The 25,295-nt window shown below is 46.5% G+C and overlaps 1 protein-coding gene across 2 annotated transcripts in view; it reads left to right on the top strand.

The window, feature by feature from the left end:
* Positions 1 to 25,295, top strand: part of ALPK3 (alpha kinase 3) — a 1,254,386-nt gene that overhangs the window by 1,223,315 nt on the left and 5,776 nt on the right. For both annotated transcript variants that reach the window (XM_085643685.1, XM_085643684.1), the window contains one exon: positions 10,165 to 10,213. In XM_085643685.1, coding sequence (XP_085499811.1) covers positions 10,165 to 10,213 — 49 coding nt within the window. The remainder of the gene's footprint in view (positions 1 to 10,164; positions 10,214 to 25,295) is intronic.

A 25,295-nucleotide genomic window follows, 5' to 3' on the forward strand; every position in this document is an offset into this window, starting at 1 on the left:
CAGCCATCACCGCTCGTCGGGGTCCAAGTCTTCGCGATCCGGTAAGTCGAAGCATAGCAAGAAGTCAAAGAGGCGACATCGCTCTTCTGGCTCTCCTCGCCGGTCGCGCAACTCGGCTGAGTGTTTGGGTGGCACCACCCGCGCAGCTCTGTCGGAGCCGCAAGAGTCCCGTTCGACCCCATACCCTCCGGTCCCTAGGTCTGACGCGACTCCGGCGGAGGTCAGGGACTTCCTCGTGGCCATGAGGAACCTGGCTCCACCGTCGACGCCTGCCGGCGCGCCTTCGGGCCCCGCAGGCTCGATTGGGAGGCCTAGTGAGCCGGCGGGTCCAACCCGGTGCCGCCGTCGACTCCGGCCCCGACGCCGCAGGGCCTTTGGGGATCCAGGCCTGGATCCCAGTCGGCGCCGGTCGACCTCACGACCCCTCCGCCGGCGCCGACTCCTCCGGTGCCGCCCCCGGCGCCGCCTTCGGACGACGCTGTTCCCCGGTTTAGTCCCGGTCCGGGCCCGGCGTCAGAGCGACACCGCCCGGCGCCGCTTCCGACGCCAATGGGTGACAGGTTCATCTTCCGCCCGGCTCCGATCCTTCCACCTGTATACCAGGAATCGGATGACGGCGACGACTGGGAGGGATCTGAAGACCCTCTGGCCCGGCAGGGCCAGTTATCTCAGGACTGGGCAGACAAACTGGGGGATGCCAGTGGTCTTGACACCTCCCCTGACACTGGCTTCATCTCTCCTCCGACCGTGGATTCGGAGGAAGGTGCTACATTTTCTGTGGTGCTGCGCAAGGTGGCAGAAGCCCTTGGGCTGGAGCTGCCTGCGGTGGCAGTGAGGACTAATCTCCTCACTGAAGTGCTTCAACCGTCAGCAAGCTCCTCGGAACCTCTGCTGCAGTTCAATGAAGCACTGATTAACGTTCTGAAGGGCACCTCCCACGCCCGAGAGCCTGGTTATCCAGGCCTCTACCTCCCAGACCTCCTTCCCTTCCGCTCCCCCGGATCAGGAATCCAAAAGGTTGGAACAGTTTGGGAAGAAACTGTTCTCCTCCCTTAGTTTGGGGTTGCGGTCTATCAACACCATGTGCCTTTTGGACCGTTACTCCCTCTCCCTGTGGGATACGGTGGAGGACATGCTGCCCCAGTGTCCGGAAGAGGCCCGGACACGGCTCACCCAGGATCTTGCCGAGGGGCGGGATGCGGCACGGCATGCTATCCGATGTGGACTGTACACAACAGACTCGCTAGGCAGGGCAATGGCGACCACTGTGGCGATTCATCGCCACGCCTGGCTGAGGTCCATGAGTTTCTCCGGGGATGTCCAGAGCACCCTCATGGACATACCCTTCGATGGCAGTCGCCTTTTTAGCGACAAAGCGGATAGTGCACTGGAGCGGTTTAAGGACTTCAGGGCTACGGCCAAGTCCTTGGGCCTCTCGGCCCACGCCCGCAAACGTCCGCTTTTCGCCCCTTTCGTGGCGAAGGAAGGGGCGCCCCCTCATGTCCGTCTAGCCACAGGCCGCAGAACCAACCTCAACGCGGTCGCGGACGTGGATTCCGCCGAGGCGGAGCAGGGGGACAACGAGCCGGTGCGTCCACAGCTACCCCAGCAAAATACGCCTCAAAGCCCTCCTACTCCGAGCTTTCAGGCCCATTCCACGCCAGTGGGAGGCAGAGTTCGCCATCACCTGCTCCACTGGCGTACCATCACAACTGATAGGTGGGTGCTGCAAATCGTCCGAAGGGGCTACTCCCTCCCCTTCGAGGCGACCCCTCCAGCCATGCCACCGCTGTGCCACCGGATTTCGGGGGATCACTTGCAACTTCTGCAGGAGGAAGTTACGGCCCTCTTGGCCAGGGGGGCCATCGAGCGCGTTCCTGGTCCAGAAGTAGGTCGTGGTTGTTATTCCCACTACTTTCTGGTTCCCAAGAAGGGCAAAGAGGGCCTACGCCCTATCTTGGACCTCAGGAGCATCAATACCTTCCTCCGGAAGGAGAAGTTCAAGATGCTCACCTTAGCTCAGGTTCTGACTTAGACCCTGGAGACTGGATGGTAGCATGGACTTGCAGGACACTTATTTCCACATCCCTGTCCTGCCGGCCCACCGGCGTTACCTGCGGTTCACGGTGGGCCAAGAGCATTTTCAGTTTACCGTGCTCCCCTTCGGCCTCACCAGTGCCCCTCGGGTGTTCACAAAAGTGATGGCGGTGGTCGCAGCTCATCTGCGCAGATTAGGGGTTCCAGTCTTCCCCTATCTCGACGACTGGTTGTTGAAGGAGGGCTCGCCCCAGGCAGTCGTCTCCCACCTCCAGACTACAGCCGACGTCTTGCATTTGCTGGGGTTCTCCATCAATGTGCCGAAGTCGCATCTCTGTCCCTCCCAGAAGCTCCTCTTCATCGGAGCGGTTCTGGACTCGGCGCAGTTCCGGGTCTATCCTCCGGAACAGCGGGTCCGGGATATTCAGGCTCTGATTCCCAACTATCCCGGGTTTCGGTCAAGTTGGTGCTGCGGCTTCTGGGTCTGATGGCCTCCTGCATCCTGTTGGTGCATCACGCCAGATGGTGGATGCGGGCTCTGCAGTGGGACCTGAAGTTTCAGTGGGCCCAACATAGGGGCAACCTGTCTGACCATGTCTTGCTCTCGGAGGGCACTGCAAGACAGTTGCAGTGGTGGCTCACGGAACGCGATTGGGTCAGTGGCAGATCCCTCTCCCTACCCCAACCGGAGCACGTAGTAGAGACAGATGCGTCCCTCCTGGGATGGGGGGCCACATGGGAGAGGCGGAGATCAGAGGCCTCTAGGCTCCGGCGGAGTCTCGGCTCCATATCAACCTTCTGGAGCTGAGGGCAATCTGACTTGCACTGAAGGCATTCCTTCCCTCTGTCCGGGGAAGTGTAGTGCAGGTGTTCACGGACAACACCACCGCCATGTGGTACTGCAACAAACAGGGCGGGGTGGGGTCGTGGACCCTTTGTCAGGAGGCTCTGCGCCTCTCGACATGGCTGGAACATCAGGGGATCACCCTGGTGGTTCAACATCTGGCGGGCTCTCTGAACGCCAGAGCTGACGAACTCAGCTGCCGGTGCATGATGGATCACGAATGGCGTCTGAACTCGGACGTGGCGCAAGGCCTCTTTCGGCAGAGGGGAGAGCCTTGGTTAGATCTATTCGCCACCGAAGAGAATGCGCAATGTCAGCAGTTCTGCACGTTTGAGTTTCCAAAGCTGCACTCGTTCAGAGACGCTTTTCGTCGCGAGTGGAGTTGCGGTCTGTTGTACGCCTTTCCGCCTATACCACTTCTGCCCAGACTGCTGAAGAAGATCAGGCGCGACCGGGCCCAAGTCATCCTGGTGGCTCCGGATTGGGCACGAAGATACTGGTATCCCGAGCTACTCAGTCTATCGATTGATCCCCCGATCTGCCTGTCATCTTCAGGAGGACCTTCTGTCACAGCAGCAGGGGACGATCCTCCACCCGAACCTGTCCAGCCTCCACCTCCATGCGTGGAGATTGAGTGAGGGCAGTTGATGCCATTTGACTTGCCTCCTGAAGTCTGTAATGTTATTCTGGCAGCCAGGCGTCCCTCCACAAAATCGGTATACGCCTGCAGGTGGAACAAATTTGTGGCATGGTGCACAGCAAAGGCTGTGGATCCCCTTTCACCCCTCTTTCTGAGGTTCTCCTCTTTCTTCTTTCCCTGGCCCAGCAGGGCTCTGCTCTGGGCACCCTTAAGGAATATCTTTCAGCTATTTCTGCCTTCTTACGGCTTCCTGATCAGCCTTCTCTTTTCAAATCCCCTGTTGTTTCTCGACTCTTTAAAGGCATTACTCACATGTTTCCTCCTGTCCCTTTCGTAATGCCTCAGTGGGATTTGAATCTAGTATTGACCTATCTGATGTGCGCTCCCTTTGAGCCACTTCATAATTGTCCCCTTCGTCTTCCGACTCTTAAGACTGCTTTCCTGGTTGCCATCACCTCTGCTAGAAGGGTGAGTGAGCTCCAGGCTCTCTCTTCTAAGCCTCCTTTCCTTTCCGTCCATCTGGACAAAGGTGTTCTCAGGACTCGTCCTTTCTTTCTCCCTAAGGTGGTAACTGCCTTTCACATCGGACAGTCTGTTACACTGCCCACCTTCTTTCCACATCCGCATCCCTCGAAAGAGGAAGAGAGGCTCCACCGCCTGGACCCAAAACGGGCGCTGTTCTTCTATCTGGACCGCACCAAACAGTTCCGGGTGGATGACCAACTCTTTGTTGGCTACGTGGGCGCTAAGAAGGGGCGGCCAGTGCACAAGCGAACCATCTCTCGGTGGGTCGTTTTGTGTATCAAGGCCTGTTATTCCTTAGCTAAAAAGGAACCTCCTGTAGGGCTGAGGGCCCATTCCACTCGGGCCACAGCGGCGACCACTGCTCTGGGCCAGGGAGTACCCTTTCAGGACATTTTGTCAGGCAGCAACGTGGGCCTCTCAGCACACGTTTGCCAAACACTATTGCCTGGACAGCCAAGTCCGGAGAGACGGCTTCTTTGGCCGTTCTGTTCTCCAGGACTTTCTGGTGTGACCTTGGTTCGCAGACCCACCACCGGGGTTGGTATTACTGGGGTATCTATTCTAAGGTGAGGAATCTAACTAACGTGTTTCTTTCAGATGAACAAGTTACTTACCTTCGGTAACGATATATCTGTAAGAAACATTAGTTAGTTAGATTCCTCACCGCCCCACCCATCCTCCCCGTTCTGCGAATCGATATCTAGGGTTGCGGTTGTCCCTTTCAGGGCTCTAGAATTTTTGGCACCAGTGTCGGTCTCTTGCATGGCTCTGCGTTCCTGGCATGGAAAGCTATGTACAAGAAATGACATCAGCGCGCGAGGGCGGCGTCAAAGTACTCCGGCGACGTCATCCCGGCGATCACGACGACGGACGCGGAGCCGCAGACAACGCCTAGCGACGCGCAATGGTATTGCTGACGAAAAATCTTTCCGGATCCAGCCTGGCGCCTGGGGATATTCTAAGGTGAGGAATCTAACTAACTAATATTTCTTACAGACATATCGTTACCGAAGGTAAGTAACTTGTTCTTCAAGCTGTTGAGGTCAAGGGAGCAATAGAGAGAGTGTCGACATCAGGGATTGGCACTGGTTACTACTCCTGTTACTTTCTGGTACTGAAGAACAGAAGCCTACACCCCATCCTAGAACTTCACACTTTCAACCTCATCCTTTTGTAAGATTAGTTCACCTTTGCCCAAGTTATGTGTGCCCTGGACCTAGGAGACTCGATGGTAACTCTGGAATTGCAGGATACATATTTCCACATCGTCGTCCTGCTAAAGGCGAACTTGCCTCAAAAAGTCATAAACCACCTCCAGACTATGACCAACCTGTTGCCATTTTTAGGTTTTTCCATCACAATGCCGAAGTCACACCTGACTCTTTCACAATGGCTCCCCTTCATTGGAGCCATCCAGGGTACGGTGCTCTTCCAAGCCATGTACCAACCTCAACGTGTCTAGGAAATCCCTATGTTTAAACTTTTGACTTGGGTCTTAGTGAGAGAGGCTGTGAGGCTTCTGGGCCTCTGGGCCTCTTGGCCTCCTGCATCCTGCTTGTGGACCATGCCAGGTGGCATATGCAGGCCCTTGTGTGGTCTGAAGTTTCAGTGGGTGTGAGAAGCTGGCTTGGTATATGGTGTACACTTATGTAAGTGGGCACCCTGCACCAATCCAGACAACTCTTATGTCGATTTTAGTGGTCTTAGACAAACTTAGAAAGCTCTCTAAGTCATAGCTGTGGAGAGCAGTCTTCAGGCTTAGTCTAGAAGGTGTGTAAAGCAGCTTGTTTTACCAAAACATAATCTTATAGGTATAGATTAAGTGAAAAAGAACCACACAGTGTATTTAGAAAAATAGGTATTTATTATAAGACACTCACTAACACAGCCTAGCCGGAGATATACACAATGCACACAATACTTTTCAATAGAAACAGGATAGTAGCATGAAATACACAGTGGTCACCAGGGAGAGACCAAACCATATACTAAAATAGTGGTATGCGAACCATGACTCGAGTCAAGACTATACCCAGAAGACGTAGAAGTGCCGTGGACCCAAGGAACCACCCAAAGTAAGTAACCAGGAGCTCCACGGAGTCCGTGTGCAGAGTGGGAACACAGCCGCGGGATCAATGCAAATCAATGGGTAAGTTACAGTTGCAATTTTAAAGAAGGACCCTGCCCAGTGGACCCTGAAGAAACCCTGTGGAAGACAGAAGGTTGGAGAGCCATCCCACCCATGGATATCCTAGAAACCAGGATACCTTCACCAGGGAAGCCAGGTGCATAGGTGTGAAGTGGAGTCGGAATCCGCCGTCTAACTCAATGGAACTCAATGGAGGACTTCAGAAAGATGCTGCTGCTGCTGCTGAAGGTGAAAGTTTCTGGTGGATTCAAGTCAAGAAGTACCTGCAAGCAGAGGGGACGGAGTCTATACCACTTGAAAGTGACCAGGAGGCCAGGAAGGCGAATTTCCACTATAGTCGAGTGCCACTGCAGTGCCTGTTTATATAGTATACAGGCTCTTTGACTTGACATTTAAAACTACTTGCCAAGCCTTAAACTCCCCTTTTCTTTACACACGCCACCCCTAAGGTAGGGCCTAGGAAGCCCTAAGATAAGGGTGCTTTTCAAGTAAAAGGTGGGACATGTACTTTTATGTTTTGCCTGCCCTGGTAGTGATAAAGAGCTAAATTCGTTTTTCAGTACTGTGAGGCCTACCCCTCTCATAGGATAACATTGAGAATTCCTTTGTACACTTTTAAGCTGTAATTCCTGATCAGAGAAGAGTAGCCAGCTCATGTTTTATAGTTTTAGAATGGTAATGATAAATCCTCCTAACTGATAAAGTTGGATTTAACATTACTGTTTTAGAATTGCCACTTTTAGAAAGAGATTACCTTGAACATGGGCCAGTGAACAATATTAAAACCACAATAGTTCAGGGAGAGAATGTTTGGAATAAACAACATACACAACTTGACAAAACTAAAAAAACATATGGTTTGATCTAGATAAAAAGAAAGGTACCCACAAGATATTTTTTAAAGAAGGAGAAGTTTTTTTGTTATTATTATTATTTTATTTTGTGAAAGATACAATAACATACAAAATCCAATACATCAACTAACATATATGTGCTCTCATGGTTACACTAGACAAACATATAATAGAAAAATATACTTTGTAAACAAAAATACAGACTGGCAGAGGAATAACATTCAAAATGTTTGTCCGTATTATAATAGGAACACAGCGCAATAAATGCTTCCTCTTTGCCAAAGGAGGCGTTGACAGTGTTTCGACCATAGTACTTTGTTAGGTCATCATCAGGACATACAGACTTTGGAGAGCAACCACAAAAATCTAATCTGGAAATAAATAATAACGTATATAAGATAGCAAGAGACAAACCAAAGGCCTTAAAAAGGTGGTGGAGGAAGAAACCATCACCAACCTGGTGCTGTGTTAAGATTGAAATCAACTGCTAGAATGTGAGACAACATAAGGTACCAAGAATTTAAGCCAATATTGTCCAACAATTTGACAAGCACCTGCCAGGGTTTAAGACTAGAAATGCGTGTATCCCAATTTATTAAGAAAACTCCATAAGTGCCATCAAAAACAAAAATTATAAAGTACTTATTACAAATGATGAGTCGGAAAGGAATCCAAAAGAAAATTCTCAATCAAGGAGTTCACAACCTTCTTTGTTTCATTATTTCTACAGAACAAAACTTAATCATTAATTAACCGTAAAGAAGCCAACCAGAGAAGCAATTCGCTATTGATTGCTTTAAAATTCAAAAACTTACCAGGGAACCCTTCTTCCCGTATCACCAAGTGTATTAACAATTACACTGGTTCAGAGTAAGTGTATCAATGTGTCACAATCCTGGGCCTGCATTGGTCCTGTTTCAGCCGGCTCTCCATCGCTGTCGTCTCAAACTTTTACTTTGCCCCAGTACGGCACCACCTCAAGTAACCCCTAAAGCGCTATTTGCTTCCAAGTGCTATTTTTCATTTATTCTTTTAAAATTCATATCTCAACTTTTATACATTGGATTTTTTTGTTTTGGTCTTGTTTTGTTAAGAATATAATTATATGTTTTTCTACACCTGTGTAGAATCTTTTTGTGATGTACTCAGTTTGTTACTGTGTGTGTGTTGCACAAATACTTTACACATTTTCTCTTTAGATAAGTCCGACTGCTCTGTGCCAAGCTAAAGGAGGTTGCACAGGCTCTCTTTTAGTATGTACTTAGCTTACCCTGACTAGAGTTGTGGTTCCTGCCTGACCTGGGTGCATACCTCAACCTACCAGGAAGCCCAGTTCTAACACAGTCCATAAATAAGATGCCAATTTGGAAGTATGCAAATATAATAAAGTATAATAAACTGGGATACACTCATTTCTGGCCTTTAACCCTGTTAACGTGCTTGTCGATTTGTTAGGCAATATCTGCTTAAATTCTTGGTGCCTTATGTATGCAGTAATATTCTGATTTCAGTGGCTCCATGTCCATTGATGCAGACGGAAGTCAAAAAGAAACTGACATCACCACACGGAGGTGGCACAGATATAGTGGCCCGACATCACATATGGGGCAGGGTGGAGCTGACACAGAGCCAGACACCACCCACTGTTGTTCGAGGATTTTGCTAAAAAAGTTTCTGCACCCAGTCTGGAGCCTGAGGAAATTCACAGGGGGGGGGGACTCTGCAGTTACATAGAGTCTCTACCAGAAAAGGCTTTAGAGAAGAAAAGTAACTTATTTGTCACTGCTTCCTGAGCTTAGGAATCCTCTCATGGGGCTGAAATTGAATGGAACGGTCTCTCACCAAATCAAGTGTAGCTCGCATCACAATGATACTAACTACAAGATTATGCGCACCAAACACATCCTGGTAGATACAATTGGTGCTCTGTTTTCATTACATAGGAAACTTCCTACCACTTGAGCTGTCTATGTCATGATGTCACTGTGGAATAATAAGTGGATGGGAGCACTATATTCTGGTATCACTGATTCAGGGCTGGACTTTCCCTGAAGAGTGATCAAAAAACGTATGACACCCTTCTTACTTTTCCTGAGTTCTAGTCTAGATTGCCTGTCGACTGTATTGACCTCTATAGATTTCTACAACTAAAAGCCTCACTTACTAGACTAGGTAGCCTATGTAACCCATATTTACCTGGGGCCCTGCAACAGAAAATGCACAGGATCACTTGATAGTATAAATGTATAAATTACTTGCAAGTGCCAATGAATATGAGAGTGACGTCAATTGGAAGAATTACTCTTGGATAAACAAGAGATGCTTACGTAAGTCTCTTCTATCTTGCTCGTCATTTGTTTTCAAAGATTCCACCACGTTGGCTGAACCTAGTTTTCAGACTAATCACAGAACTTATTGGACACTTTTAATACTACACAAATTAGGCTTCCTACACTCCGATACTTGCTGGCAGTGCCAGGAATCACTAGGTAACCATTAGTTGGAAGCTCATTCATTCCTTTTGTGCTGAGGTATATAGTGTCAAATATTGATTTGTTTCAGGTGGCTATTAACCTAACTCGACAGTGGTTATGTAGAAGTTTACATAACCAGGGATCTACCCAAATTGGATAGATAACATAGTCCTAAGGCTTACTACTAGTTAACTGTAAAAATGTCTGATAAGATCTCTGTACACACACCATAGTGTACATACTTGGTGGGTCGTGAGTTGCAACATTAGTACTGCTGATAGCAGGACCCAAAATCATTTTGTCAACATTAACAGCAAATGGCCTCTGAGTTTATTTAGACTTTGCTATTGCAGTAATTATTGTGTTAGTATTTCTTGCATTTGTGTCCTCCCTATAAATAATTTCATTCATTTCTGGTTGTCATCTCTCTTACACATATATCTTATGATTTTGATCACTCTGCCATGCAGCTGATGGAGAACTAACAATGGGAATGTCTTGTTAATTATGATTTTGTGTACAATTCTATAAAATGTATGTGAAATAAAAATGTATTTGTTGGTTTTTAAGTTAAACGCTGTCACTTAAGTTTTATACTCATTTCTGTATCTACACATTTTGAATGTAATGCTATTTTCTAGGTGTCGGCTGGAAGATCACAAATGTGGCAATATCAACCAAATCAAAAGGGTATGTGTATTTTATACATTTTCAGTTGAGAGTTTCACTCTGGAATATTAATGTGTGCTTTGAGTTACATTTTGCAACAAATGTACAGTATACTATAAACACACAACGATGTTTTTTGTAATAAATGAAAAGAAAAAAACGAGCACTGGAATCTAATTCAATATTTTAGAGCGAAGTCAACAATTACTTAACTTAGTGAATGTTTGGCGGAACATCTGCGTTCTCCTCCGTTAATCAAATAAGTAAGACTTAAAGTACTCCTATAATCTGTGTCAGAACCCCTTTCTGAGGGCCACGGGGCACGCAGGGTTTACTGGGCCTTACTGTGGTGGTTGCTGTCTTTCACTCCTGATGTCCCACTGCCCGAATTATTATGGATTCTGAGCAGCTGGACCAAGTACCCCTTTTACAGTTGGCTCTGAGTGTTAGCTGTTTTCAAGCAGTTAATGCTCTCTTGGTTAGGGGGTGTAGATACAGATCAGTGAACACAACTCACTATAACTCAAAGTGCAAACAGTTCAAACATTAAATCAATGTAAAGTCAAATACTTGCTTTTATAAGAAAAAAGTAGTATTGTATTTCTAACTCTACACATGCAAACAAATGTGACATTCAGAAGGAAAAAGCCAATCCCATAGAGGTTGGGTCTCTAGTAGTTGTCAAGCAAATCTCTTTTCCACCCTCGTTCGTGTAACATGTTTGGGGTTAATCCCCATTCACTTGTTGCCGCATCTAAGAAATGCTCACTATTAGGCTGCACGCCGGAGTTCCACTTTGACTCTTCAGGATATAGTCAAAAGTGTTTATGGTGCACCAGCAGCACCATTAGCAGTGAATTTCCTGGGGCATAACCAGCCCAGTTCCAGCCTTACCCAATGTCACATCACGGAAGAGTTCAGCAGTCTGTGTGTGAGCACCCAAGGGACCTACTCTGCTCGGAGAAGTCGGGCTGCCTGCAGCCCACACAACAGCACCCGGCAACACAGGCTGTCTCCCGAGCGGCACTTCCGGAGTTCTCTGAGTTGTCGGAGCTGCTCCCAGCTTGTGATGACACTGTAAGTTGGATCTACCGAGCAGGTTGCAATGCTTTCTTCCACTACAGACTGGAGCTCAGGAGGGTGCCACATTGTTCACGGTGTCCTCTGCAGTTCTCAGTGCTTAGTCAGAGGTAGTTCCCTCGCAATGCAGGTACAAACCGCCAAATGTAGCCCCAGTCTCTTCTTCGGGCAGCGGCCCAAATCCTTCTGCAACATTGGTACCGGCAGCCCCCATCTGCCTTACGGTATTGCTGCAGTACTAAATAGTACAGGCTCCTCTGGTACAAGGGCCCCCCGGAAGACAGTTACGTTTCAGCTATTCTTACAGTAGCAACTTGGCCGGCTGCCCCTTCTGGCATACATGGTCACCGCAGCATGGCGGTACAGGCTCATCCAGACCCGCACGACCCTTAACTCACAGTCCACATTGGCCCTCTCCTCAACTACGGGGGTTGCCGAACTGAAACTGCTCATGGGCAACAACTCTATTGGTGCACAGACGAATTCTCACACTTCACACAGGGAGTCCTCACAATAGGGCTGCCCACTGGACCTTGCTCCTTCAACGCTCTCCTCTTCCTCACTGGGCACACTGATCTTGGCAAGCAGGCTGGCGCTGGTGTTCCAGGCTCCAGGGCTGGTGGTTTTTTTCCTGGATGATGTCCCCTCACCCAGCAGTGAGACTAGCAGGCCTTTGCCCTCAGTCCTGGTCACAAGTCTTTCAGATCTTCCCCTTCTCACATAGGTTAGGTGCTAGCAGATGACAATTTTTGGGGCTCTCAATATCCCCTACTTATGGTCTTTTTCCAGGCACCAAATGTGATTTAGGGTCTGAGTCTTTGAAGTTTTACGTTGAGGTTCCTTTGAAGTATACATTTCTCTTTTGCTTCTTTCCTCCTGAAAGGATATGTGTCACAGCAGGCAAGACTCCGAAGCTAATTGACCCACAACACAATTCATGGGAGTTACCAGAGTTCACACCTGGATGTTAGCCACAGTGATATGTGTATCACAAGGTTAATACTTGGCTCTCAGACCCACTCTTTAGGAATACCTTATAAGACCCATCTCCTTTCCTGAGATGTGTCCCAGCTCCTTCCTTTTGCTCTATCACTGAATCAAAGAGCAGTCATCTTTCATGTTATGTATTCCTCACAGGCATAAATACACTCAGCACATGCACTAATCCTACTTATACTACACAATACTGCTCTATCCCTGTATTGTACCTGTATTGTAACCAGGTACATGTACATCCAGCGTAGAGTCACTATTCCTGCTCTGTGCAGCACTCCACACATACCTAATGTAGGCCAAGGGTGAGATAAGCACACAGCAGCAGAACTTTTAAAAAGACGAGTGAACCTGTAAGCTTCACTCCAGTAACACATGGTAAAAAGGTCCTGTTCACTCCTACTGATCTCTACACAGTATGCTGCCACCACTGCGCTTGTGATGCTCAACTCCTTATGAAGGCAGTAGCCTTCCACCACTATGAGGGTATCGCTTTGTATGACCCTCCCAGTTCAACAAGACTGCAATCCATGAAATAGGCTAATGCCATGGCACACACATGATCTGTGTTTACCTATGACTAAAACATTAGCTTTAGGGATCCAGACAACAGTATAGTTCGGGCATTCAGTTAAGGGACACGTCGTCAACCATTCAGATTACTTTTTCGTCCCAACAATCTGTTTTCAACTTTCTTCACTAATGTACTGTGTATCCTATATGCAGCTTATAAAAAGGTCTGACTAAGTTAGCCACAGTCCTTCTGACACTTTTTAGGAGAGGCTAACTAATTCTCACCCTCATTTCTGAGGGTGCAGAGAAAGAATATCAAGGAAGAAATATCGAATTGCACAAATAAAGTGGGTCAGGAATATCGACAGAAAAAACCTTGTGGTCAAGAATATCGATTTTAAGTAAGTAATATCGATTTTAAAAATATCGAAGTTAGGCCTATATATTACACCCCAATCCTCACAGTTTATGGAAAAAAACTCATGGAGCCACTGCATCGATTTCGCCATGATGTGAAGCACTGGCGCTCGTTACCACTGACACTGCTGGGGAGGGCTGCCCTCTTTAAAAGGATAGCGCTCCCCAGATTCTTGTACGCCCTACAAAATACACCATTCCCGGTTCCCCCCACGTATTTTAAAGCAATTGACACCGAGGTGAGCAATCTCCTCTGGGGTGGAAAGCACGCCCGTATTGCCATGCACAAACTGGTGAAGGGCTGATATGACAGTGGAGTTGCCCTTCCAAACATAAAAATATATTATTGGCCCTCTGAGCTCACTGTCATAAATCAATGGTTACATGCGTCCCGGGGGACCCAGCATTCCGCATGGAAAGGTACGTCCTTGGTACCGAGGGGGTCATAGGAATACTTTACAATAAGTCAAAGGGGAGCACTCTTACGGGTCCCACGGCACAGAGGGGCCGATTCCGATCTCGGTCGGAAGGGCACCGAATCGGGTTTGGCCGTAGCAGGTCAGATTCTGATGCTTCTTTTCCGACCGATCCATACACGGGTCCGGACGACGAAGTACGATGCGAAGATGCGCAAATTCTCCGACCGACTCGTTCCCGGCTCCGACCCGATCCATCCGACTCGGTCGCACGCAAACCGACACGCACAATGGAAACGATTGCCGACCAAACGAGTACGATGCTCAAATCGGACAGCTCGACCGAATCGGAGCATCCGGCTCGCAAAAGCTCCTGGAGTCGGACTGCGGGGGTCCGCGTCGGACCCCCCGACCACCGCAGCCGTACGACTCGCACACAGGGGGAGACCCATGGGTCTCCCCCACACAGGCATGTACGGCATGGATGGCACCGATGCATAACCACTGTAGGAGGCGCACTTGTTCAAGACATACCCATTCAGTCAATGGGAGCGCATGTACACGTCGTACAACTGGATCCCAGTGACTTCTATGGGAGTCCGACAGAACTGAGTCCGACAGCATACGTGCGCATCGTACTCACTCGGTCGGACTGTAGGGGTCCGGCTCGGTTGGAAAACACTCCGGATCCGACTCGGTCGGAGTGCTTTCTGACCCGGATCAGAATCGGCACCTTACTGTCTGAATTTGGTTCATAGCACTTTGCGCGCTCGGATGGGAGGGGGTCTTAACATAGGCCACACCACTTTGGGCAACCCAACGCCTAGGCAGACTATGTAACACGAAGGGATTCCGGCAGTGGGACCTAATAGGTATCTCAAAGATAGGAGACCTATGGAAGAAGGGGGAGGTCTTAACTTTCTCTCAACTCCAAGAGACATATGGGCTTGCACAATCGGAAGCATTTTGATACCTGCAGATCAAGCATGCACTTCTGGGTGTACCCCCATCCAGGAACGCAATTACCAGAGGCCTCCCCGTTAGAGGATAGGCTCCCAGACCTATCGGTAAATTATAAATAACCAACCAGACCCCACGGGAACTCTCAGGGAACGTTGTCAGGTTGACATTGGAAAACTCGACGAAACAGACTGGCAAGACGCCCTCACGTCCCCACGAGAGGTAGCGATATCCTCTAAATTAAAATTAGTGCAACTGAAAATCCTACATCGAATATATTACACACACGTACACTGCTGCACAGACTGGGCCGGACAGACAGATCACTTTGCTTGCGACACTGTGGACGGCCAGGTACATTTTATCACATACTATGGGAATGTCCAGGGATCACAACATATTGGAGGGTGGGTCATGCGAGCAATTTCTCAGGTCAGTGGAGCTAGTGTGCTGCCGGAGCCGAGGAGATGTCTCCTAAATATCTGGGAGCCTACGGATCTGAATCATAGGGATCAGGACCGTGCGACATTAACATTAGGTATGATAATTGCAAAGCGAAATACTGCCCAATACTGGGGAACGGGGTTGATTCCCACCTATCGTCAATGGTGCTGGGATATGGACTGCGCAATGATAGCAGAGAAAGTGGTCTTTGTACATAGGGGATGCCCCCAGAAATGGGTACGGGTGTGGGGAAAATGGAACGCTTATCGGGGAAACATCTGTGATCCTCCACGAGTTGATTCAGTGTCACATGTTAGTGACTAAGGGATCCGGGTCGGGGACATGACGTCAATGATGATAATCTCCTTGGGATTTGTCAAAGAATGGATGTAGAGCACAAGACTGATAAAAAATTAAAAAATGTGAACGCGCACTGTACTTTTGACCTTACTATAATGCATGTACTCGCGAAACTTCGGCAATGTAATGTATACATAATATTGCAAAATGCTAATAAAAAGTTTATTAAAATATATATATATATATATCGAAGTGTTTAATATAGTTTGTTAAAATATAGGTGCCCATTCCGATCCTGTAAAACCCGGGTATAAATGGTCGTACGGAGCGTTTTCTCCGTACGACTCGTACCCGGTAAATCCACCGTACAAACCAGCAAGGACGATTCGTACAGAAATACCATTTCCGTACGAATCGTAAAAAACACCGTGAGGCTAAAAAATACATACAATTCCGATCCGATCCTGGAAAGCGCGACGTCCGCACGGAGTCAGGCAGCGTTTTAGGGACCAGCAAGTACGATTCGTACCCACAGCACTCCGCACGGCTATATTTTTACGGGAGCCAAAAAGTGCCGGAAAAGCTAAGTATGCCGCGATGCACGAGGAAAAGGGGGCCCGGTGCGCGACGTACACGCCATCACCCACATCGTACGTGTCATCATGTACGGTGCGTACCCCAACATTGCAAATGTACGGACCGTACCTCCCATCCCCACCGTATGTACGCGCCGTACCCCCAGCCCCGTAGGTACGCGCCGTACCCCCACCCCAGCCCCGACTGTAAGCACCGTACCCGCAGCCCCGTATGTACGTGCTGTACCCTCAGCCTCGTATGTACGTGCCGTACCCCCACCCCGTGTAGGTACGCACCGTACCCCCACCCCCGTAGGTACGCGCCGTACCCCCACCCCGTGTAGGTACGCGCCGTATCCCCACCCCGTGTAGGTACACGCCGTTCCCCCACCCCGTGTAGGTACGCGCCATCCCCCCACACCCGTAGGTACGCGCCATACCCCCAGCGCTATGCGCTGGGGTTATGGCGCGTACCTACGGGGGTGGGGGGACGGCGCGTACCTACACAGGGTGGGGGGATGGCGCGTACCTACGGGGGTGGGGGGACAGCACGTACCTACACGGGGAGTGTTGGGGTACAGTGCGTACAGGTACGGGGCTGGGCTACGGTGTTGGGGTACGGTGCGTACAGGTACGGGCTGGGCTACGGTGTTAGGGTACGGTGCGTACAGGTACGGGGCTGGGCTACGGTGTTGGGGTACGGTGCGGAGGGGGGGTACGGTGCTGACATACGGGGGTATGGTGCTGACATGTGCGGGGTGAGGGTGGCTGTATGAGTCGTATCCGGGCACAAGTTTACCCGTTTACATGTAGGCTACAGCGTTCGCTCCGTACGGGGCCTTTTACATGCGGTTGTGTATTCGGACGGGTGGTACGGCTATATTTTTATGGGAGCCAAAAAGTGCCAGAAAAGCTAAGTATGCCGCGATGCACGAGGAAAAGGGGGCCCTGTACGCGACGTACACGCCATCACACACATCGTACGTGTCATCATGTACGGTGCGTACCCGAACATTGCATATGTACGGACCGTACCCCCCACCCCCACCGTATGTACGCGCCGTACCCCCAGCCCCGTATGTACGCGCCGTACCCCCACCCCAGCCCCGAATGTACGCGCCGTACCCGCAGCCCGTATGTACGTGCCGTACCCCCAGCCCCGTATGTACGTGCCGTACCCCCACCCCGTGTAGGTACGCACCGTACCCCCACCCCCGTAGGTACGCGCCGTACCCCCACCCCCGTAGGTACGTGCCGTACCCCCACCCCCGTAGGTACGTGCCGTACCCCCACCCCGTGTAGGTACGTGCCGTACCCCCACCCCGTGTAGGTACATGCCGTTCCCCCAACCCGTGTAGGTACGCGTCGTCCCCCCACCCCCGTAGGTACGCGCCGTACCCCCAGCGCTATGCACTGGGGGTACGGCGCGTACCTACGGGGGTGGGGGGACGGCGCGTACCTACGGGGGTGGGGGGGGCGGCACGTACCTACACGGGGAGTGTTGGGGTACAGTGCGTACAGGTACGGGGCTGGGCTACGGTGTTGGGGTACGGTGCGTACAGGTATGGGGCTGGGCTACGGTGTTAGTGAACGGTGTGTACAGGTACGGGGCTGGGCTACGGTGCGGAGGGGGGGTACGGTGCTGACATACGGGGGTACGGTGCTGACATGTGCGGGGTGAGGGTGGCTGTACGACTCGTATCCGGGCACAAGTTTACCCGTGTACATGTAGGCTACAGCGTTCGCTCCGTACGGGGCCTTTTACATGCGGTTGTGTATTCGGACGGGCGGTACAGATGGTACTTGCGTGCTCGGACTTCTGTTTTACGATTCGCACATAAAAATGTCCGGCTCCCTATCGGACACTTTTCCCGACGCTATTCGGACGTAAAAAATTACGGCTTTCTCTCGGACCATTTTCCCGACGCTATTCGTATGTATTTTTCACGTACGAATCGTACTTCGCAGTTTGTACTTGTACGATTCGTACGTAAAAAAATAGATACGAGTCGGACGGTAAAGTTTTTTAACGGATCGGAATCGGCACCATAGTTGTTAAAAATACCGATTCTTTTATTAATGTTATGTATTTTAGTATATATTTTATGTGTGTGATGTTTTTTTTTGTATAAGAATTGTTTCTATTTTTATTATATATGTTACCATTTTAGTAGTTATTAATTTTTTTTTAACTTAATTATGAATTTTTTGTTCCGTAGCGGGTTGTGAGTATAGGGGAGTAGGGTGGGAAGTAATTTAATTATATAAAATGTTTTGATTATTTATGGTAGTTATTATTATTTTTTTATTTGAAATTTGCATTTTATTGTTCCATAGTGAGGTTGAGGGTTTATAGGGGAATAGGTTCGGAAGTAATTTAATTATATAAAATGTATAGAATAATTTTTATTAATGTTATGTATTTTAGTATATATTTTATATGTGTGTGATGTTCTTTTTTTTGTATAAGAATTGTTTATATTTTTATTATATGTGTTAACATTTTTTTAGTTATTCATTTTTTAAAATTCAGTTTAATTTTGCGTTTTTAGTTTGGTTGTGGGTTTATAGGGGAAAAGGGTGGGAAGTAATTCAATTATATAAAATGTATTGATTATTTATAGTAGTTATTGTTATTTTTTATTTAAAATTTGCATTTTAAGTTTCGTAGCGGGTTGTGGGTTTATAGGGGAATAGTGTGGGAAGTAATTTAATTATATAAAAATTATTGAATACTTTTTATTTATTAATATTTGTTAATTGTGATGTTATAGTGTTAAATGTGTAAATTAATATATTAATAATTGTTTAATAATTAGTTAATTAATTGAAATTAATTAATTAGTAATTAATTATGGTATTTTTGTAATACATTTTTGGCGTGGGTTGTGGTCTTTATAGCTGTAAATGGTGTGAAGGGTGGGAAGCCATTTTTTTATTGATTAATTATTAATTAGTTGTTAATTAGTAATTAATGATGATAATTGTGTAATTAATTTTAGGTGTGTGTCGTGGTGTTTATAGGTGTAAATGGTGGGAAGGGTGGAAGGTAATGTATTTTTTATTGATGATGAATTATTAATTATCTGTTAATTAATTTAAATAATTAGTAATTAATTATGGTAATTGTGTCATCAATTTTAGGTGTGTCTTGTGGATAGTATAGTGTTAAAGAATGTGTACTCAGTGAATGTTATCTTTTTTATTAATAATATATTTTAAACTCATTATTAATTATGTTAATTATGGAAATAAATGTAAATGAAAATGTTGATGGCTTTTTTTTATTGGTGTGGTGATATAAGGTAGGAAATACAATAAATACATTTATGTTTTAAATAATTTGTTTTTTGAATATTTGCTCCTTTTAAATAAATATTGTTTATAAATATATTTATTAATTTATTTGATGTAATTGTGCCTTTTTGTTACATGTACTTAACATTCTGGGGCCGATTCTGATCATGGACTTTTATTTTACATACAAATCGGATCCGTATTTTTTTCCATACAAATCGTACAAGTCCCTTCCAACCCGTGTAGTGCAATTCGTACGGGAAAAATACATACAGATCGGACCGATCCTTACAAATCATATCGGGAAAAGCTGTACGACACAGACTTGTAAAAAAGACCATACAATTTGTAAAAAGGCTGTACAACCCGTCAAGTACGATTCGTACCGGGTTGTCAGCATGCGATTTGTATGGAAAATGGCCTGTATACGGGGCACGACTCGTACCGGGCTACGAAGCGGACCCCTATACGCCTCGTACCCTGGTATGACTTGTTCTGGGGGTACGATTCGTACTGGGGTACGGGTCGTATAGGGGTATGAGGCGTACAGGGCTCCCCCCACATGCGAGGCGTGTGTATGGAGCGTACCCCAACATCGCGCCTGTACGCACTGTACCCCACTTTCCGTGTCATCGGTACGCACCGTACATACGCACCGTACCCCTGTATTCATGGGGTGTACGACGCGTACATGGGGGGTCCGTCTCGTACTGTTTTCGGGGCGTACAATGTTTTCCTGGCACTTTTTGGCTCCTGTAAAAAAAGAGCCGTACGGAGTGCCGTTTGTACAAATCGTACTTGACGGGTTGTAAACTGCTGCCGGGAATACATGTGAACGTCGCGTACAGGGCAATCCGAATCGGAATCGCTTGTATATACGAGTTGTATGGTCTTTTTTACAATTAGTATGGATAGCGTCTATTTGTACGGATCGTACTTCCTAGGTTGTAGGGGAATCCTTACAAGTACGAGTTGTATGGGGAAAACGCTCCATACCACGATTTGTACAGCGTTTTTCCAGGATCGGAATCGGCCCCTATGTGTTCCTTTTATATGTTTAATATATTTAATTGTATATCTTTTAAATATTGTATATTTATTTTTAAGATTATTTAATTAGTTTTCATTTTTTTAAATGTTATTAGTAATTTTTGTTTCTCTGCTATCCAATACTTTACCTACTGTTGCACTCACTGGAGTGGGAATAGTAAATTTTACCCCGCCGCTATCCAAAGTTTTCCCTACTGTTGCACTCATTGGAGTGAGAATAGTAATTTCTACCCCATCGCTATCCAATACTTTCCCTACTGTTGCACTTTCTGGAGTGGGAATAGTATTTTTTCCCCTCCGCTATCCAACACTTTCCCTACTGTTGCACTTTCTGGAGTGGGAATAGTAATTCTTACCCCTTCGCTATCCATCAATTTCCCTACTGTTGCACTCACTGGAGTTGAAATAGTAAATGTAATTATCCTACTATCCAGCATTTACCCTACTTTTGCACTCAATGGAGTGGCAATAGTAAATTGTACCCCTCCGCTATCCAACTCTTTCGCTCCTGTTGCACTCATTGCAGTTGGAAAAGTAAATTGTATTATTTCGCTTTCCAACATTTTTCCTACTGTTGTAATTATTGTATTACAAAATGTACGTTATAATTTTTCTTTTAATAGTTTAATGCTTTAATTATTTATAGCATTTTTTTATTTTAAATTATTGCTATATGTCTATATTTTATTTTTATATAATTTAAAAGTTAAAAAATTAAGGGGTCTAATAGGATGGTGGGCGGAAAACCTCCCCGACCACCATGGTAGCGGTAAAAGACCGCCCGCAAAGACACCGGCATAACCGCTGGTCCAATTATGATGCTCCGCAGTTGAAATCCGACTGCGGCAGTCGGATTCTGGCCACTAACATTGCGGCGGTTGCTGCTGCCAGCAGCACCGCCGCGATGTGAAAAGGAGCATGTCCTGCATCTCCCTGCACTGCGTGGCAGGCACTGCTCAGTGCCTGTCACCTGGCACAGGGAAATGTAGAGGGGTACCATGGGAACCCCCCCCCCCACTGCACCCACACCCCCCAACACATTGGGGGCCTGCAATGGGCCCCCGGAACATGTCTCCGCATGCCTTTCCATGGCGGTTCCACTGCCGCGGAAAGGCTGGCTACCGCCGCATGATAATCGTGCCGACGGTGCTTGGCCCTGATCCACCACAATTGTAGCAGTCCATCTCCGCCCACCAGGCAAGCGGGCGTACTGCAACCGGCGGAAAAGTGGCGGACAGAAAATCACACCGCCGCGGTCACGACCGCGATGCTAATCGGACAGGCGGTTATCCTGGTTTTGACCGCGGGCGGATGGCTGCCGCCGGTACGGCAGTTGCCACCGCCAGACCGGCGGCGGCTATCTGCCCGCCATCCTAATAGACCCCTAAATAAAGACAATAGTTAATAAATTATTTTTAAGTAAATATATGTATAAATTATGATGTTTGCGTGTTTATATTTTCTTAATTACGTTTTAATTTTAATATTTAGTTAAAATGTATATTAAATGTAATTTATTTTGTTAAAGATATTAATATTTCATATATTTAATATATATTATTTTATTTTATTTATATTTTTAAATCGATAGTTTTTTATATCTATATTTTTGACTTCGATATTTTTTATTCAATATTTTTGACCTGTTTGAGTATTGGGAGTCGATATTTTTACAATCTATATATTTTGATTGATATTTTTACCATTGATGTTTTTAGCATCGATATTCTATCAGTAAACCATTTCTGAGGATGCAGATCAGTAGAAATGGGCTTGACTATGAGATTGAATGCTGGATGGATATAACTAATACAAACGAACAAATGAATGATGAGCATTGCAGTTGACTGCCAGTTCATTATTTCTTATTCTTCCACTTGGCTTCCTTTTACTGCTAACTAGTGGGAGTGGACTACCAATTAAAATATAATTTGAATATGATGATAGGCTTCCTTTGGGCCAGGCTTCATATAAATATGTTGCAAAGATTAGTTTGGCCAAAATTAAGTATCGGCCCTGCAAATAATTACACAATGAGTACCTTATTCTAGCATATTCTACATAGTATTCCAAGCAATTGAAGTCAGTAGTTGTGATTATAGAACATTCAAACTGGTAGAGTATAACTACCTTGTCCTTCCACTTCCTTTCATTTTCCAATCCCACCTCTTCAAAGTAGATTATCTTTCTTGTAGGATAATTTAGGATCTGTTTCGGCAAATGAATTGTGAAATAACCAAGAAAATGTCCTTTTAGCCAAGGAAATGATGCCTTTGTCATGAGTTTGTGTGGCTATGTTGCAAGTGCACCTACACAGTATGACCCAGTGATCAAACTCATAAAGATGAATTGACGATCTGTACCCGTAAAGAGATGAAATGTGACCTGCAGATCACAAAGATGTTATTAGTGGTGCTTAACACACTAAACCATCTGCTTATTTTCTGAATGCATCCTTATTCACCCTTTCTCCAAAGATCAGCTTGTATATGTTTTAAATATTAATCACATTGTCCCCAAATTCTAGCTTTTCAATTATACCAATATATTTATTCTAACAAATAGCTGTTTTCACAAATATTAGCATTCATATTATAAGTAAACACATGAATTTTTTCCACAAATACCATTCTTTCATTGTTTTTATTTAATGAATATACACACCGCTATCATGGTCCAGGGTACCGTCATCATACGACAGTCTTTGCTTTTATTTGCTCAGCTACACCCTTAGATGAAAATCATCCCTATCAGATGAGCGGCTGTACCTCATGATATGTTAGTCAATGTCATAATGTGCCTTGCTACCAATATGCCCCTGAATGCCCCCACATTGAAGTCAGTTCCAGCTCATGCATCTTGACATAAGTATCCCCTGTCATATTTCAGTAAATGATATGATGCAGCCAGGTATCTCGCATTTACCAGCCTATATCACTTGGTGCCCAGGAACCCATCTTATGCCAGTCAATGTGTGATCTGCCTCAGGTATTCCCATGTGCCAATCAATGCCCTTATGTTGCCCATGTATCCCCCAAATGCCAGTCGAGACATGGTATTCTATGGCATCCCCAGCTTTCAGGCTTTGCCATGATGCCTCCCCAGTTATCCTCTTTATGTTAGTGAATGCTATTGTGTGCCCCAGGTATCCCGCTTATGTCACATAATGCCATACTCTTCCCTACTTATCGCCCATGTGACGGATATGTCCATGGTGAACTCCAGATAGCCCCACATGTCAATCAATTTATGATGTGCTCCAAGTATTGCCCATACACCAATCTATGTCTCAATATTCCTGCGATAAGTCGTATATGAAAGTTAATGCCATGATATTAGCTAATCCTTATATTTCGGAAAATACGATCATGTTTCCCCGATATCCTTTGTGTTAGACCTGGGATCTTTGGCATGGTTTCCCCTAACTTTTTGCCTTTTTACCTCCTGTTTTCGACTGTTTTGCTGAACTTCTTTTTTGCTGGTTGTAGAACTTTGTGCACTTTTTCACTGCTGACCAGTGCTAAAGTGCATGTGCTCTGTATCTAAAATGTGATAACAATTTGTTTAGCCCTGATTGGCATATTTGATTTACCTATAAATCCCTAGTACAGTGCATTACATGTGTTCTGGGCCTATACATCAAATTCTACTGTTGGCCCTGCAGCACTGATTGTTGCACCCACATAAGTAGACCTTTTTTTTTAAATTTATTTTTTATTGTTAATTTGCTCAGTGCATCTTCTTTCACGTATATTACAGTAAACAGGAACACACTCCTTTGGCATCGTAAATACAACATATTTCCAACTTTGTCATAACCCTTCATCAACTGTTGTTGTGTCAACCCTAGGAAACAGCACGTCTTTTCTGCATGTACTTTCACCGCCCGCCTAATTTTCCCTTGGAGCCTATATTTCAACTTAAATTCCTCTGTACGTATTCCACTCCCCCCATATTTTGTCCCATTTTCGTGGGCAACCTCTAGCTGCGTAGGTTACCTTTTCGGCCCCTGAGCACCAGTCTAAATCTTCCTCCCAGTCCTGAAGGTCCGGTGGTCTGGATGCCCTCCAACCCCTGGCAATATTTTGTTTCGCCACAATAGCCGTGATTTTCAGTCAGATCATTACATATTTGGGCCACTTTATCTCAACCGTTACAAATAGTAGTAGCCATCTTGGTACTAATGGAATCTCCTCCTCCGAGACTAAGTAGCCCTTTTAAACATGTCTCAGGCCTGCCATTCGAGAGCCTGTATGTGCAGTTTTAAACTGCCAAGATGACCTTGCAAGTTAACCTACTTGCTAGGCTCAGACCTTCATTTTTATTACATAAGTCACCCCTAGAGTATGCCTAGACAGCCCCTGGTCAGGGTGCAGTGTCCTTAAAAGGTAGGACATGTACTTTTAAGTTTTACATGTCCTGATAGTGAAATACTCATTTTTAAGTGTAGCTTCCAATTGGGAAAAGATAGGAAAACCAAAGTTGGTGTCTTTGGACTCACAATTTAAAAACACATCTTATAGTTAAGTTAGTTTTTAGATTGCAGTTCTGAAAATTCCACTTTTAGAAAGTTAGCATTTTCTTACTTAACTCATTTGGTGCCTTCTGCCGGTCTCTGGAACGCATGTCTGGGGTGGGTGACAGCTTGCTTCCTGCATTTCCTCTAGACGGCCCCCCTGAGGAAGGGTAGGTGTGCCTGAGTGGTCATCTGCATGTTGATGGGCCTGCCTGAGCAGGATGAAGGGTAGGAGCTGACACTTCTACCTAAAAGAGCTGTGTCCTGCCCCCACACAAAGGGTTGCATACCCCCTGTAGTGAGTCTGGAGCCAGAGCAAGGAAGGGCAGGGTCTTGTGCACTACAAAGATCTTTCTTTGAAGTCTCACTACTTCAAAGGCTAACATGGGTATAGGTACTGGACTTCTGACACCATGTGCTCAGAACACTGCTGGAACTAAGGACATTCTGCTGGGAAGAAGGGCTACTGTGCTGTAGGAGGGACTGCCACTTTGCTATCTGCTTTGCTGTGTTGACCTGCTGCCTGCTGATAGTTATGCTAT

The sequence above is a fragment of the Triturus cristatus genome, chromosome 3_1 (assembly GCF_964204655.1).
Source record: "Triturus cristatus chromosome 3_1, aTriCri1.1, whole genome shotgun sequence".
Lineage (NCBI taxonomy): Eukaryota > Metazoa > Chordata > Amphibia > Caudata > Salamandridae > Triturus > Triturus cristatus.